Source organism: Lemur catta, chromosome 13, assembly GCF_020740605.2.
Source record: "Lemur catta isolate mLemCat1 chromosome 13, mLemCat1.pri, whole genome shotgun sequence".
Classification (NCBI taxonomy): Eukaryota; Metazoa; Chordata; class Mammalia; order Primates; family Lemuridae; genus Lemur; species Lemur catta.
Genome location: NC_059140.1, coordinates 77,796,865 through 77,814,807, shown reverse-complemented (window position 1 = coordinate 77,814,807; position 17,943 = coordinate 77,796,865). Strand labels below are relative to the sequence as shown.

The 17,943-nt window shown below is 44.0% G+C and overlaps 1 protein-coding gene across 2 annotated transcripts in view; it reads left to right on the top strand.

Moving 5' to 3' along the window:
- Positions 1–540: 540 nt before the first annotated feature.
- SPATA13 (spermatogenesis associated 13) overlaps positions 541–17,943 on the top strand; it is a 66,577-nt gene continuing 49,174 nt past the window's right edge. Inside the window, exon 1 of one of the 2 annotated variants that reach the window (XM_045566745.1) lies at positions 541–2,286. In XM_045566745.1, coding sequence (XP_045422701.1) covers positions 697–2,286 — 1,590 coding nt within the window. In that variant the 5' untranslated portion in view covers positions 541–696. The remainder of the gene's footprint in view (positions 2,287–17,943) is intronic. The other variant, XM_045566744.1, reaches the window with a different exon arrangement.

The window sequence follows — 17,943 nt, the reverse complement described above, 5'->3', positions numbered from 1 at the left end:
GCCCTCTTTCAGCAGTGAGCAGCTGAGAGCAGCTTGGTCCCCGTCACATCCCCTCTAGTGCTTGCGTGCGCTAAGCTCTCGGGTTGAGTGGTAGCTGTGCTGGATTTAACACAGGCTGGCATTTTAATGAGACACTTTTTGAAAGTGGAGTTTCCTTTTGGTATTTCATAAGTTTTTCTTTTTCTTTCTAATGAAGGGAAGACACGGTCTTGAATAATGCCTTGATATTTTCATTCCCCCAGTTTTGCAAGTTTTACTTAACAGGTTTCAATGAATTCAAGAGTTTACCATCATACTGAACGCAAAACCCATCGCTGTCTTTTTAGGGATATATGTTGGCCTTCTTCCTTTCAGTTTCTTATTAAATGAATTGAGGAAAAGAAGTAAAATTTTAATTTAAGTAGTTTTTATTTAATCAGCACTGTCACGGGGCGTGCCTTTTTTCTATTAGCAATTGTTAAACAAAATAATTAGCCTGTTTATGGAGGCCCCTGTGGGGGCAAATGGCTAATGCCTGTGTGTTCTCTCTTGCAGGCCGTGTTCACCGCGGAGGAGCCCGATGGGCACAGTGGGTGGCAAAGCCAGGCTGGCGGCCGCCCCGGAGATGCAGGTCTGGAGCCGGGGCCAGTGGACACCGCTGTGCGTGTGGCCGTGAACCACGCCGCCCTGTGGCCCCCGGCGCCCCGGCCCAGGAACATGACAACAGCGCAGAACGGCCACGGGCGAGGTGCCGCACCCATCTGCTCAGTGTCCGACGCCAAAGACCCCAAGATGGTGACGTCCCCCGCGTGGCAGAACGGGGGCTGTCGCGGCAGCGACGCGGACGCCCAGGAAGCCCGAGGGAGCCCCTCCAAGCTCGTGCGCCTCTTCTCGGTGAGCCGCAAGAGGACGAGCGCCCACCCCGAGCGGCCCCGCCCCGCTGTGCTGGTGGGAAACTCCTCGACTTGGAACGCCCTCGCCTCCTTCCGGAAAATGGGATCTTTTAAAAAATTGAAGTCCTCCGTCCTCCAGGGAATTCAGCACCGAGAGGGGTCAGATGCCTCAAAGGTGGAGGCTCCGGAGCATGACCCCGGGAAGCTCACCCGAAACGGCGCTGTCCTGGGCGTCCGGGCAAGCAGGTGGCCCTCCTCGGGATCGGCCAGCGACGGCCCCAGGGCGGGGGACGCGGGCGCGTCCGACTGCTCGGACCCCGAGGACGGCGACGACGCCTTCCAGCGGAGCACGCACCGCTCGCGCAGCATCCGCAGAGCCTACGGCCTGGGCCGCATCAGCCTGCGGGACGTCGACGCGCCCCCGGCCCCCGCGCGGCCCCTGTCGGCGCTCGGCCCCGAGCCCGCCCTGTGCGAGGTGCTGGCGAGGGGCCCCGACGGCAGCGGCGTCATCCGCAGGAAGAGCAAGAGCACGGACAACCTGAACTTTCTGAAGAAGGGCTCCTTCAAGCGGAAGTCCACCTCCAACCTCGCGGAGCTCAGAGGGGCGCACGGAAAGCCGCCGCCCCAGAGGACCCTGAGCAGCTCCTCCGCCGACTCCGAGACGCTCGGGGCGGCCGAGAGAAGGACGAAGCGCTGGAAGAGCCCGATAAGGGCCAAGGACTTCGACAGAGTCTTGAAACTTGTCAGCAATGTGACAGATGCCGCCTGGAAGAGGGAGAGCCCCAAGAGCGCGGCGCCGGCCCCCAGCGAGGCCGTCCTGCGGCTGCGGCTGCACAGCAGGCTGCACGACGACTACTCGCGCCGCGTGTCCGGCAGCACCGAGTGGGACCCCCGGCGGGGCGCGTCGCCCGCGCCCGGCGCCACCGCCCCCTGCCCCGCCGCCCCTGGCTCCGGCCCGGCCACTCCTCAGGGTCCCCGCATGGACGTCGACACGGCGGTGTTTCCTCTTGAAGCCAAAAGCTCCCGGGCGTCAGTAAGTGACGGTCCTTGTGCCAGCAGCTCCTCATCAAGCTCGCTCGCCCAGGATGTGTCGAGCAAAGACTCGGATGAGCCAAACGCTGGCAGCCGGTTCACATTTGACCTGGAGCAGCCTCCTACCCCTCTAAGGCCCACCACGCCCAAGCCCCAGAGCCCTAAGAGCCCAGGAGCAGGAAGTGCCAACTGCCCCAACCACCACAGCGCACTGTCCCTCAGCTCAGTGGAGAGTGAAGAAAGGGCAGAGGATCCTGCTCAGAGAGAGCTGGAGCCTACGTCCCCCCAGGGTTCCATGCAAACCACATGCAGTGATGGGGACAGCGGGGACCCTCAGCTGAGCCTGGGCCAGGCGGCCAGTCCAGAGGAAAAGAAGGAGGAGGTAAGGGCTGAGGTAGGGTCTTCCCCTAGGTGACCCTCTGTGGGAGGGGAACTTGTGCAGTGAGGCTCTTATGTCACCTGGACACGTCCGTGCTGCACAGGTGTTGCCCTTGGTCCTGAACCTGTCAAGGACAACGGCCCTGTGCTGATCATGTTGCTGTCGCAAATATTAGTGGGAACGGGAGTCCTCAAGTCATTGTTTACCAAGTTCAGAAGTAATCTCTATCTCTTTTGAAACAAATTGCTAATGTGTGAAATTCCCTTAGATGGCGTTTACACCATTCATTCGAAAGATGTTGATTGAGCACCTGCTTCGTGCTAGATTCTTGGGGACAAAAATGTTGACAAAGCCCTCTCTTCCACTCCATACAGCCATTAGGTGCTCTTGAGTTTTTCATTTTTGAAACGATTTTTACTACCCATATCGTGCTTCTTTATATTTTAAGCTATTTCTATATCTTTTCCAGCAGAGTACATAAAAGTGAAATCCTTTGTGTTAAGAGATCATTACATGTACTAAGTCTGTTTTATTTCCTGGGAATGAATTAGGAATGTGCAGTTTGGTACCTGTCAACCTCTGAATGATGCTTGAGATTTTTATGATGGTTATTGTACTTATTTTTAGAGTAGCTCATAAGCATCTCATGAATTGAATCAGCTAATAACTGTCAGGGCTACAAGAGCAATGTTCTTTTCATATCCTGTCAAACATCCAGACAGCTTTTTACTGTACAATTTTCACTTTATAAATGCATTCAGTCATTACCTTACATAGCTGAAAGATGGGGAAATGCATCCATGTGTATATATTGCAAATTATTCTTTGCATACATTTCCAGATTATTTTGCAGGTATGAATTGGCATTTGCCATAGAAAATAATCCCCTTGCACCAATCCTTGCAGAGGACCTCAACTTTTTCTTAAAGTATGCGGGTGAATGATTGCACAGCAAGGTTTGCAAACTCGGGAGCCAGGACAGCCTCTAGACTGTCCATTTTTGACCTTTGCAATACAGAGAGACCTAGATGGTAGAACCTTTCTAGAAAAACCTAGAAAGTAGAACTATTACAGAATACTTTCAGGGTGCCTGGATCAGCCTCAAGGGTCCCTGGCGCCGAGGGTCCCTGGGCAGCCAGAGAGAGAAGTGAGGCTGCCTTACTCTTTGTGACTTCAGGTTTGCATGGAGAGCTTGGGCCAGTCTGTCTTTCAGAGGTCTTGAATATTGATGACCATGTACTCATTTGCATATTTTGAAAAAAGCCTGTGAAACGGTTGTATGGACACAGGACTAGTTGCCAGCCTTGGGAAGGAATCCCAATTTTGCCAGTTCTGGTTTGTATAATTGGCCAAAACCATCACTCATTCCTGGGTGAGATGAAGTATAACATTCCTTCCACTAAACACCCTGGCCTGCCCCACTGATAGTTTGTAACTCTCCTGCCCCCAAAAAAGATTTGTGTAAATCTAGGGGGTTCTTTATGTTAAAGGTGGGATTTTATTTTCTGCCTAACAGAGTTAGTAGAAGAAAAAAAAAAATCATTAAAATATTTTATTCCTCAGTGCCTATTAAGTAAATATAAGCAAGAGTTACTGTCTTACTTAATCAGCTACTTGCCAGAGTGATTTTGACCATTTTATGGTTTTGTATGTATATATGCTATTCTTAGTTATGTATAATTTAATTTCTACCCACAAAGGATCACCAAAGACAGAAAACAGAAGAAACAATTATATTGAAATTCAGTTTATTAAAGGTGCACACATGTTGATAATTCTACAAATTTGCCTTCAGATGTTCATCACTTTGAGTTGTGTTTATTGCCTCAAAATTCTTATATAGTACATCAAGCTTCCTCTTGTACTTTTAATGTATATGTGAAAATGAGAAAATATAGTGATGGTTTTACACAATTTGCATTTTATACATTGGCAACCTTCAGTGTTACTTGCAGAAAAGTATAACCTGAAACGTCTTTTATTTTGATATTGATAAACAGATTACAAATTAAAGGAAACAAACAAAAAATCACTTTGCAAAATGCAGGAATTCAACCTTCATGAGTTAAAAGTTTTTGTCTATTTGTATTTTGCCTCTATGTATATATTTATGTTAATATATACTTTAATATAGCCTCTTTATACATATTTTATATATATTTTGCATTACAAAATTAAATTTCCACCATTACTATATTTTAATATAGTGTATTATTTTTTTCTAGCTTGTTGACAGGATAGTTCAACTTATATGTTTAAAGCGAATTTAAGCTGTGTTTATTTTTGAATGTGAAAATGTTCAAATCAGTGTATATTATGGTGTTAAAGTAAATACAGTCTCAATAAGGAAGAATAATGTTTACTTGGAGTAATTTATAACATACAAGTCTCAAAATGGCAAAATAATTTTTGAAAAATCATAAGCAGTTTAACAAGATTGCGTATCACTGTGAAAAAGAGCTGGGAAAGTGTCACGCCACTTTCATTTGTAAAGCGCGTTATACTCCTGCCACCTAGTGGTGAGCTTTGTTGTAAGAGCAGTGGTCTGTTGAGAAGTCCCTGGACTTGTCAGCTGGTTTAAAAATGCGGTTTGGCATTTACTCGTTGACAGTACTACCTGTTCTCTTGTAAAGGTATAAGCACAGGAGTCTGGAGTGTTAGTAGTGCTTGTTTTCCTACCAGTGCACAGAGGAAAGGGACCCTCTCCTGCTCGTGCAGTCTAGAGTCAGTAGTTCATGAGCATTGAAATATGCCGTAGACAAAGCCCATTTAAGTGAGGAGAACCAATTGTACCCCTTTCCAGGCAGCGTTGGTAAGGTGCAGTCTGTTGGTAAAGGTTTCTAGTTTGGTGGGACCCTGGTATGCCATTCAAAAGATTCTCAGCCTTGGAAAACTATTGAACATCTCTTGGCCCTAGTGTTCTCAAGGGTAGCTTGTGGAGGGCGTGTAACAACCAATGAGATTATGCACGTTAAACACTTAGCCCACTGTTTCAACAGTGGCTGCCACTGTGTGGTTGTCACTATCAGTTTAGATGATTTTTCCATCCTAGATTGACTTGGCTTTTTAAGACAGGGGGGAGTTAATGTCATTTTTTTCCATAACTCTCTTGATACAATGCTGTGTTAGAGTCTTATGGGGGACTGGGAAATTCTTCAGCAATTAATTTGGCATCACATTAATTTTAAAAAACATGCGAGAGTTAAGTTGTAATGTAACATTTATGTGGTCATTCAGTAGTGCACCAAACCAAATTTGTTGAGCACCTACCAGGTGTGGCTCTATGGGGAATGTGGGCGATGCCAAGGAGGTTTTACACAAGCCCAGATGTATCTTAATCATGAGAGAACTGTGCAGAATGGATTAAATCCTGCAAAGGAGGTAAAAGCAAAATTCCGTGGGTTTCAGAGAGTGGCAGTGCTCACCCATGTGCCAAATCAAGGAAGGCTTCATAAGGGCAACGAATCTGCAATGGACATTTTCATGCAAGTCCTTAAGTGGAAATACACTTCCTTTCTCTTGGATAGACACCCAGGAGTGGAATTGTTGCATCATATGCCAATCCCACATTTAACTATTTGAGGAACTGCCAAACTGTTTTCCAACATGGCTATACCATTTCAGATCCCACCAGCACTGTGTAAGGGTTCCCGTTTCTCCCCAGTTTCTTGCCACTACTTCGTATTGTCAGTTCTAGATTCTAGCTTTTCTTGTGGGTGTAGAGTGATATTTCATTTTGGCTTTAATTAGCATTTCCCTGGTGACTGATGATGTCGAACATCTTTTTACGTGCTTATTAGCCACTCATATATCTTATTTGGTGAAGTGCCTATTCATTCAAATCTTTTGCTCATAATTTTATTGCATTCTTTGTCATCTTATTATTGTGTAGTTAAGATTTCTTTATATATTCTGGGTGCAAGTTCTCTATCAGATATATGATGTATTATTCAAGGTTCACTAGAGAAGCAGAGCAAGTAGGATGTATATGAGATTTATTATGGGGATTGGCTGATGTGATGATGGAGGCTAAGTCCCAAGATATGCCGTCTGCAAGCTGGAGAACCAGGAAAGCCAGAGGTGTAGCTCAGTTTCAGTCTGAAGACCCGTGAACAGGGTGTGGGGGGTGGGGGTGCTGCTGTCAGTCCTGGAGTCTGCAGGCCCTAGACCCAGGAGGTCCCATGTTCCAGGCCAGGGGAAAGTGGATGTCCCAGCTCAGAAAGAGGAGAGGATTCCCCTTCCTCAGCCATTTGGTTCTCTTTGGCCCCTCCAAGGATTGCATGATGCCGCCCACATTAGATTCCAAGGCTCATCTCTTCTGGAGACACCCTCACAGACACACCCAGAAATGATGCTTTACCAGCTATCTGGGGTGTCCTTAGCCCGGTCAAGTTGACACATAAGATTAACCATCACATAGGAATTACAAATAATTTCTCACAATCTGGTTTGTCTTTTTATTTTTTTAAATGATATTTCTTGAAGAGCAAAAGTCTCCGGCTTTGATGAAAATCTAGTTACCAATTTTTTGTGCTTTTGTGTTGGATCTGAGAAATCTTTGCCCATCCCAAGATCACAAGATTTTCTCCTATGTTATCTTCTGGACCTTTTATAGTTTTAGCACTTATATTTATAGGTGTGCTCCATTTTTGGTTGTTTTTGTATGTAATGCGAAGGTTCCCTTTTCTGCATATGAACATGCAAGCTCCCACCTCCATTTATTGAGCTGTCCATGGTTTTTACGCTACAGAGAATGTAAGTTCCCATATTCACTGGGTTCACATGCATTTTCTCTGACAAAGAGGTCCTAGAGTTTGAATCACAAAAATTATAATTATAGTTGGAAAGATAATTTTTAAATAAGATATTATTTGTGCTTTTAAAAACTATTTTTCTAATGAACTTAACATTTTTTAACAGGAATATCAGCCTTGTGATGACTGTCAGTGTTTTGTATTTCCTAAATAGCAGCTGGGGTGGACATGCAACAGATACTATCCTCTCATGGGCGGCTTGTTAGTGTGGGGGGAAGAGAATTAATGTGCTTTCTATTAGTCATGTTTGTGCTAGCTTATGTTTGGTTTCTGCTAGGGTATTTTTAGTTTGTATTTGTTTGTTCTCCTTCTGTGTGAGAAAAATTCTTAAAGTGAAAAAGAGTCTTTTACAGAAATACTAAATCATAGAAATTGAGATCATGAGTCTAAATGTGAAAGTAGCTTTATAATTTAACAATGGAGTCATTTTCTAGGTCAGTTTCTCATAGAGAAGCCTCCACTTGCTCTGAAATGTTTATGCTTATTATTATCTAAAAAGATACATCTTTTCCTGTGGAAAGTTTCAAAGTATTTCTAAATGGGTGCTCAGTGTTTGACGGGCTATGTGGAACTTTATAAACTTGAAAAACCACTTCTAAGCTTATTTCTAAAAATCTAAAGAAAATAAACAGTTTTGAACTTTCCAGTGGTTCATTTCTAGAATAGTTTCTCTCCAGCGAAATGTCATCAAGTAAGATTTTTCCATTAAAAACAAAGGGGGAGAGGGAATTGGAATCATACACCCATATACGTGAGCAAGAGATCAATTGCCAACTTTTATAGAAATTACCATAATGACCATTAATAATTAACTATAAGTGATACACTGTATCACATTAATGCCATGCATATTAACTTTTTTTTTTTTTTTTTTTTTTTTGAGACACAATCTCGCTCTGTTGCCCAGGCTACAGTGAGTGCCGTGGCTTCCCTCCTGGGCTTAAGCGATTCTCCTGCCTCAGCCTCCCCAGTAGCTGGGACTACAGGCATGCACCACCATGCCCGGCTAATTTTTTCTATATATATATTTTTAGTTGGCCAGATAATTTCTTTCTATTTTTAGTAGAGGCGGGGTCTCACTCTTGCTCAGGCTGGTCTCGAACTCCTGACCTCGAGCGATCCACCCACCTCGGCCTCCCAGAGTGCTAGGATTACAGGCGTGAGCCACCGCGCCCGGCCCATATTAACTTTCTAAAGCTTATAAAATACTTAAATGAAATGATGTGAACAAATACTATAGTATATTCGCCGAAGTTTTCTTATTTTCTCTTAATTATTGCCTTGTTTTAATTCGTGCATAGGAGAGATGTAGTAAGACCTTGCTGGAGTCCTAAAATACAGAAAGGTAAATTTCAGTGGTCTCCAGGGGGAAATTTTAGCTTGATGACTAAGAATTTGATTCCAGTATATATATGTTTGTCTCCTGTTCTATTTTTCTCTTCTTGAGCTTCCCTATAATAATTAAAATCAAAGAGAGTCCCAGGTGGGAATTACTTTCCAGCTGGCTTGGTGACACATGTTCATTTTGATGTGTCTGCCGTGATAATTGGAAGGAATACCATGGTTTCTTTGGCAGAGTAGAGTGAGTGCAAATTGCCACAAGTCACTATATAAACTGAACATCACCCTTTTCTTCTACATCTAACAATCTGAGGACAGAACCACCATTTGGAATGCTCTGTTCATTTAGAAAAATCACAGTGAAGCTAAGGGGAGGACTTTTGGTACAGCAGTAGAGGGAGAGGCGGCTGGGTTGGAGAGGGCACAACACTTACGGCTCTGCTTTCTGTCCTACACTGATCTAGTAACTTCCTAGAAGCCAGGATCCACATGGTTGCCAGCCATCAGTCCCAACAAAAGTGGTTGGGAAGCTCTATGGGGTCAGATACCGTAGTTGGACTACGCAGTAGGGCTGCACAGTCCTTCTTTATTACTAACCAGCTGTATGTATGTCTTTAAGAAAGATACTTGATCTACTTAAACCTCAATTTCTTTAAAAATGGAGATGATAGTATCTACCAGTATGAAATGAAATAATGCATGTAAGACACCACAGTGTCTGGAACATAGTAAATTTAATAAATGTTAGCTTTTTTCATAATCATAATCATTGTTATCATTAAAATTGCTTCCTTTGGTCAGATACTTCAGTGTAGTCCAGGTAAACTTTGCAAATTATGCACTCCTGAAGTTCTGGCAAGAGTTTCTCTAAGTTTGGAATGAAGACCACCTGGGGTGCAAGCTAAAGGTGCAGATTCCTGAGCCCTACCTAGACCCACTGAATTAGAGTCCCTGTGGTTAGAGGCAGCAACCTGGACTGTTAACAAGCAACCCAGGAGAATGATTTTTGCCACACTAAACTTTGAGACCCACTGTCCAGGCTGGGGCTCCTCCAGATATGAAGAATCCTGTGCTTGAGTTAACCAGGATAGATGATTTAGCAGAGAAATACTGTGATTGAAGCAAGAGAGGCATTCCTGGAATAAAGATGGCTTGTAATCTTTTTTAAAAATTAAACAATATTATCAATTAGATATACATGCCTGTAGATAAAAATTACCTTTGGCAACAAATGAGATCACAGCTTTTCAGGCAAGAAATGGTGCAATAACAAATTTTGTTTAAAATATGCTGAAGGCCAGGTGCAGTGACTCATGCCTGTAATCCCAGCACTTTGGGAGGCTCAGGTGGGAGGATTGCTTGACACCAGGAGTTCATTGCCAGCCAGGGCAATGCAGTGAGACCCTATCTCTAAAATAAAAACTTTTATTAACTTTTAATTGATAAAAGTTCTTCACGAAACACTGTTGCATTTGATTCTCACAGCCACCCTGTAACATATATTATTTTTGTTTTTGCTTTAACAGAGGAGTAAAACTGAGGCTTGGAAAAGTTAAAGGACTATCAGAGCTGGGCCTACAGCCAGTCTTCAAAATGGGGAAGGAAGGGGGCCTCGAAACTGCATCTGCCTTGGGGTCTAGCATGCATAGTCGCGGTCTCACCATTTACCAGTTTCCTGATCTCTGGTGGAATTACTTAATCTTTAGCAGTAAAGTAGAGTTAAAAGTATCTACTGTAGAGTTTTTAAATTAAATGAGATTCTCAGCAACAACAACAACAACAACAACAACAACAACAAAACAACCTAGTTAAAAAATGAGCAAAGGACGGCAATACACATTTCTCCAAAGAAGGTACACAAATGGCAATAAGGTGCTGGTCATCACTAGTCATCAGGGAAATACAAATCAAACCCAGAATGAGATACTACCTTGTGCCCATTAGAATGGCTACTATCCAGAAAACACAAAAGTGTTGACAAGGGTGTGGAGAAACTGGAACACTTGTGCATGGCTGGCGAGAGTATAAGGTGGTGCAGCCACTGTGGAAAATGATATGGTGTTTCCTCAAAAATTGAACACAGAATTACTGTATGATCCAGTAATTCCCGTTCTGGGTATATACTCAAAAGAACTGAAATCAGAACTCAAGCAGATGTTTATGTACCATGTTCATAGCAGCATTATTCATAAGAGCTAAAAGGAGGAAACAACTTAATTGTTCACTGACAGATGAATGGATAGACAAAATATAGTGTGTATACACACTGTATACACGCAATGAATTTTATTATTTGGCCTTAAAAAGCATGCTCCAACATGGATGAAATTTGAGGATATGCTAAGTGAAATAAGGCAGTCACAAAAGTCACAAATACTGTATGATTCCACTCATATGAGGTACCTAGAGTAGTCACCTTCATAGAAACAAACTATTAGAGAATGATGGTTGCCAGAAAGTGGGGAGAGGTGGAATGAGAGTTAGTACTTAAGGAGTACAGAGATGCATTTAGGGAAGATAAAGAAGTTCTGGAGATGGTGGTGATGATTGCATAGCCATGTGGATGTGTCGGATGCCACTGAACCGCACGCCTAAAAATAGTTAAAGTGATAAACTTTATCTTATGCATATTTTACTGCTCACAAACAATGAGATGGTATAGGTTAAGGCCATGCTTCAAATGCTGGTATCATGGTTATTTGATAAAATTTCATTCCACATTCTCTTTTGACTCCATGTGTAGCCGTCTTTCCCTTGAGCTTGGGTCACACTTCCTGCTGCAGTTATCCCTGCCCAAATCAGTTCTTCCTCTTGACTTTTTAGGTTGGATTTTTTTGGCTAGTTGGGATGGGCTAGACAGCTCAACTGAGGTGCCTCAGTCCCTTTTCTGGCCATTTGTTTTGGTAGTTCACCTGATGGCACAGGAAGCAAGCCACCTTGGACTCCAGGGTGACTCCAGGGCCAGATCTGTGCCATTTTTGTAGATCATTGCCACAGGTGGGGACAGGTGGCTGGAGCCCTCAATGTAGTTTGTGACTAAGGCAAGGGACTATATCCCCATTCTCTAACGTATATTATAAATTTTTATATATTTTACTTATAGCAAAGATTTGTTGTGTATTTGGCTTTGTATGTTTACCCTTTTGTGGTAGAAATTATTCATCTGTGATTCTTTCACTGCCAAGTTTTTAATTAAACCTATTCGAGCTATTTTGCAGTAGACACATTAGATTCTCATATGTCTTGGTGGAAATTAAAAGGAAACACTACTGGTGCTGTCTCCGGATCTTGCCTCGCCTTGTGAAGGCCCCTGTACAGACAGTCCATGTGACTGAAGTGCCCTTGGTGCTCAGCACAGCGAAGGTGGGTGTTTACTTCTCAGGTAGACACTGGACCCTTACAGGTTTCAAGCAGGGGAAATACAGTCTACTTATAATCAATGGCAAACTTCTTTGTTGGCAAGGATCCACTACCTTGATCCTCATATGTCTGGGATTGAATAGGACACCTTCAAAATGGGATTGGTTTTTTTTTGTTTGTTTTTTTGAGACAGAGTCTTGTTCTGTCTCCCAGGCTAGACTGCAGTGGTGTCATCATAGCTCACTGCAACCTCAAACTCCTGGGTTCAAGCGATTCTCCTGCCTCAGCCTCCAAATAGCTGGGACTACAGGTGTGCACCACTGTGTCTGGCTAATTTTTCTATTTTTTGTAGAGATAGGGTCTCACACTTGCTCAGGCTGGTCTCAAGCTCCTGAGCTCAAGGGATCCTCCCACCTTGGCCTCCCAGAGTGCTAGGATTACAGGTGTGAGCCGCTGCCGCGCCCAGCCCAGAACAGGATTGTTGATAGCTGGGGAAGGAGAGTTGCAGTCAGTTTGTCTGCAAGGTGGCATAGAATTCCAGTAGTTGATGAGGGACACAGGGATGGGATGGGTGACTTCCTGATCTAAAACATGGTCATTGGTTTTGAAATACTTGGTGGTCCTCAATCAGTAATTTCAAAAGAGGAAAGTAAGTTTATTTATAAAATCATATGTGAATGGAGGGTGAGCCCAGCTTCCTTGCCATCCAGACTGGCCATTTCTTCGTTTACTTTTCTGTCTGTCAGCTCACCCATTCGTCCCTTTACCCATTCAAGAAACATCTTTAATTTGTGTTTAAATTTCTCAGGCACTATTGTAGACTGTGGGGCGTTTCAGATAGTATTAAACAGTTTGAAAGAATCTAAATAGCTTCTCTCATGAGATGCTCAGATAAATAAATGCTATGCAAATATTAAAACCATGTGCAAACTATACTTTTAACCAAGGCACAGAAAGGAGCTACTCTGTCTGAGCCCAGGGGAGTTTATGGAGTTTTCATATCACAAGAGGTGATATTTGAACTGAATGTTCAAGAATAACTTTCCCAGGATGATGAGGGTCAAAATGGTATCCTGGAAGGAGCAACATTTGCAGCAGCCCCGCTACCCAAGCTTTTGTTTCTGCGATTTCAGTTACCTATGGTCAGCCGTGGTCCTAAAATAGCTGAGGACAGGATAATAAGGTATTTTGAGAGAGAGAGAAAGAAACACCACATTCATATAACTTTTATTAGAGTATATTGTTATAATTGATTTATTTTATTATTAGTTATTGTTGTTAATCTCTTACTGTACCTCATTTGTAAATTAAACTTTATAAAAGGTATGTATCTGTAGGAAAGAACATAGTATATTTAGAGTTCAGTCTATCCATGGTTTCAGGCATCCACTGGGGGTCTGGGAACAGATCCCCTGGGGACAAGGGGGGCACAGTACAATTGTACAATTGCATAAGGTAAATGCATAGCAAATGGTGAGGCCTTCGGCGTGGCTGGAGAATGATCCTGTCAGGAGACAGAGGTGGAAAGACATGTTGGATGAGCTGGTGAATGGCCCGGGGTTCTGGTCTAGGTAATGCCCATCTCTGATCACATCCGTGTTTCAGTAGCAGAGTGGAGAATGGATTAGAGACAGGGGCACTAGTGAGGAAACTGTTGGAGTAGTTTATGAGAAACGACGAGGGCTTGAACTGAGTGAGGGAGGGAACAGATTCCTCCTGGCGTTGAATGACTGACGGTGTGGGGACTGTCTATCCGTGGAGCGCGAAGAGGAGGGAGAGTTAGGACACCTGGCGCGTGGTGACTGGGTGTGTCGGGTATCCTAACTAAAGTAAAAAAGGAGTTTGGGGGAGAATCGATTCATAAAAAGTGTAATTCTGCATTCCGATCCAGGAGCCTTCAGGTGTCATGATTCTAAAGGCACCTGGCCTGTGGATTTGGATGCCTGTGCTGTCAGCGGTGCCTTAAAATGTCAGTGATGTTGTGAACAGACACCTTTCTCCATCTGCTTCCTCTAGAAAAGACACTGGGACCTGCTTCCTTGCTTCCCATTCCCTTTCTCCTCTCCTCCCCGTTCCCTTTGCCCTCTCTCTACGATGAAAGTCAAAACCAGCATTAAGAAATAAACTCCAAGCCAGGTGCACTGGTGCACACCTGCAGTCCCAGGTGCTCAGGAGACAGAGGTGGGAAATCACTTGAGCCCAGGAGTTCGAGGCTGCAGTGAGCTAAGGGGTTCGTGTTGGTGGTGACAGCCCCTCTGATGTAGGGGAGGCAGGAGAGATCAGGGACACGGGATGTGGCAGGGGGGTGGCACGGAGTTTATCCCCACCATGTGGAGGTGAGCTCAGCCGCACTGATTTCTCTATCTAGTATTCAAAGTGTACGACAGTGATTCAATTTTTCCTAAATAGTATTAAGTGCTTTTTATGTTCATGGAACTGGGATAACAGTATTAGGTGTTCTCTATGAACTTGACTATGTTTGCATTTGTAATAAATGACCTCATCAGTCTGTGAAACAGGTGGCAAGGCCACGGGCTCACCAGCTGTGGCTGAAGCCCCTTTATCATCCCTTCTACACATGCAAGGACGACTGAAACATCTAATGTTGCCACTGGGCTCGCTTTTACTTCCAGGGAGATAAGAAACACTAATTGTTCAAAAATGTTTAACAAATGTCCGAACTGTTTCCTGAATCCCAGAGACAAGGCCACAGCTTTCCAGATTACAGTAGTTTCTTATTTTTTTGTTTTTTGGAGACTCTTTAAAAATTCCAGAACAGCTTTCGGTGAGTCACTCGTGTTTCATTTGCTATCAGAATTCCACCAACCACTGAAGATTCTTACAGGTTAAAACCTTACATCTTAAATGAAAGATGCAGCATGTTTGTAAGAATGTAATACAGCGTTAATATTACTATTTATTTTTTGCCTAAGAGCCAAGGGAGGACTAACACAGTAATACTATGCATTTACTAACACAGTAAATGATATTTCTACCCTCCTGTAACATGCCTGGTCTGTTTCTTGCTCAGGACCTGTCTAGACGCAGGCCAAGCCCAAATCTGTCCTGAGAAGAGATGGTTTAAGGATGGTGTCTGTCGCTTTTCAGGACGGTCCCTGAACTAGTGGAAACCCTAAAGGGTTAGCGGAATCCCTGACAGGTGCAGCGGAGCCACCCTGCACACGCACCTCTGTGAGGCATTGCTCAGCGACGTGGAGGGTGCTTTGCTATTTACTTATTTCAGAACTGGTCAGAGGCCACCCCCTGCTCTCCTCCCACTTGCTTGGGCAATTTTGCTCTTGAGAAATTCCCTCCCCTCACATTGGTTGTTTCTCAGCTAGCCTAGGTGATGTAGGAAGAGACACAGGAACCAGGGGAAAGAGTCGGGGGAGGGGGGCTCGGGACACCTGCGTGGAGGGCGGGCCCATTTCCAGGGCCCCTCCCTGGTCCTGCGCTAGTTCACCTCCACTGTCCCCCAAACACACACACCCCATCGGGGGCTGCAGGAGCAACAGGCGACTTTGGAGACAGAAAGATTGTTCCACCTACTTGTTATAAAAATTAAGGATAAGAAACCAAATGTGATTCAGTAAATGAAATAAAATTGACTCTGTTGCAGTCCCACGTATGATCAGGTGAGTGGAAAGGGTCAAGGCGGTATGGAGAGAAGGGAGGGAGCAGAGGAAGGAGTGAAGGCAGGCATGTGGGCTGGGAGGAGGCAGGGTGGAAGGGTCAGACAGGTGGGCACATCCGTGTACAAACACACACCGGTGAGTGAAAACCGCAGAGCAGCAGGAAGCCCAAGTGCAGAGCTGTCAGTGATGGGCACGTGGAGGCTTTCGGGGAGCAGCATCAGGTGGTCTAGTTTTTGGAAGTTGCTGTTGGGGGTTTTTGCCATAAACCATAAAACCATTTTGCACCTTTCTTACCTCCTGCTGCAAATAGAGGGGTCATGTCTAGTGCCAGCTTTGCAGAGATGAAATTAAACAAAGTGCCTGAACTGTCTTGCATTGCTCTTATCTTTCAGTAAATCCATTACCTTCTTATCTCTAAAATGGGTATAAGAATGTCTTCTTATCAGAAAATATAATTTTAGGTATATGTGAAAGCAATGTGAAAATTTAAGATTTCTAAGTAAATGTAACACATTACCCCTTTGGTGTTAAAAATACCACAAGAATGTGGTAATTCTTGTGGGATCTTATGCATTCCATATATTTACAACACATAATAAATGGGCCTTACTAAATCAGAGACCAGAGACAAAAGAAAAAAAAATGGGCCATGCAGGGTCTTTTTAATTATGACACATTAATTTTCATTTAAGGGAAATTAGGTAATGGGGTACAGTTCTAATTAGTGAAATGCTACTTTTTTGATGTTGTAAGATAGGAGGCCTAAACTTTCATTTCTCTGGAATTGGAGCACATGGCTGGTCCTACAGGCTACTCTTAAGTGATGTTGTCTATCTGGCCTGGGAGTTTTAACCTGGGTTTATCCAAGGACATGGGTAGAAATCAGGAAGTATGGATTTTATTTTTATTAGCCTGTAGCTAAAATGTAGCACTTCCTTCAATTATGAATGTGAGCATCAAACCAGAGCAGCTTCAACAATACCTGTAATATTATCTGATCACAGATCTTTTTTACATTATATAACAGGTTTTGATGATTTTTTAAAAAGTTTTTTTAGAGACAAAGTCTTGCTTTGTTGCGCAGGCTGGCACAATCATAGCTCACTACAGCCTTGAACTCCTGGGCTCAAGCGATCTCCCATCTTGGCCTCCCGAGTCTCTGGGCTCACAGATGTGATCCACTGAGCTCAGTGGGTATCTTGAGATATCTCTTATACTCGTCAGTACTTCAGAATGTGGCAGTTATTAGACCTAGCACTAGTCTTGCTAATTCACATGTGGCATACATTACTATATTAGCTCCATCAGCTTACCTCTGCGATCCTCTCATGTTCTTTTGTGCATGTAAAAATAGGATTCTGAGAAGAGGTCTGTAGATGTCACCAGATTGCCCAGGGCACATGTATTTACAAGAGCCTCTGATAACTGTCATTCCCTCTCTCCTCCCTCTGAGCCGTCCTATCTAAGGGAAGGAAAACCTACAAAGTTCCATTTTCCTTCTGCAAAAGCATATGCCAGGGATGCAGCCTTGCAGAATGGAAAGCACAGAGGTTTGGAACCAAACAGACTGGGCTGTACAATGGGCCCTTCCCCTTTCTGGCTCCATTAATGTGAGCGAGTCATTTTATTTATTTTAGCCTCAATGTCTTAATCAGTAAAATGCAGCAAGTAGTACCTGCCTCCCAGGGTGGTTGTGAAGACTAAATAAGGCCATGTGTGTGCCTGGCACAGGTCTGGCGTGTCGTAGGCATTCAAAAACTGCAACTTCATTACAGCCGTTGTTGCCGTCGTCTGCAGCCTCGGCTGCCCAGGTGTTTTCCCTGCGCACCTCAGTCTCTGTGACCACGGCAGTTGCCTATGGCGTCCAGGACTGTGGAGCCCTAGGAGAAACCCGGGAAGGTAGCTTGTTGTATTAACATGCATCCTCAGAAAGCCTTTGGCTTGTTCAGAGTCCCTTTGCTTTATTTTTTTTCAAATATTCATAAAGTATCTTTAATTTCCTTGCCCATAATATTTTCTTCTGAATTTCCTTACTGTGTTAGTTTCCAAGGGTTGCCACAACAAATTACCACAAACGAGGTGGCTTAAAACAACAGACGTTTCATTCTCTCACAGTTCTGGAGGCGAGAGTTTGAAATCAAGGTGCCGACAGGTCCGTAATCCTTCCAGGGCACTAAGGGAGGGTTTTTCTTTGCCTCTTCAGTGTGTGGTCGTTGGAGGCAGTCTTGGAGTTCCCTGGCTTGGAGATGCACCAGTCCGATCTCTGCCTCTTCCGGGGCTTGTTTTTGTATTTGTCTGGGTCCAAATTTCCCTCTATTTGTAAGGACACCGGCCATCGGATTGGGACCCACCTAATCCAGGGTGATCTCATTTTAACTTGATTACATCTACAAACATCCAGTCTCCAAATAAAATAAAAAGTCACATTCACAGGTATCAGGAGTTAGGACTTCAACATCTTTTTCAGAAACACAAGTCAACCCACAATGCTCTGCCATTTGACCCTCTAT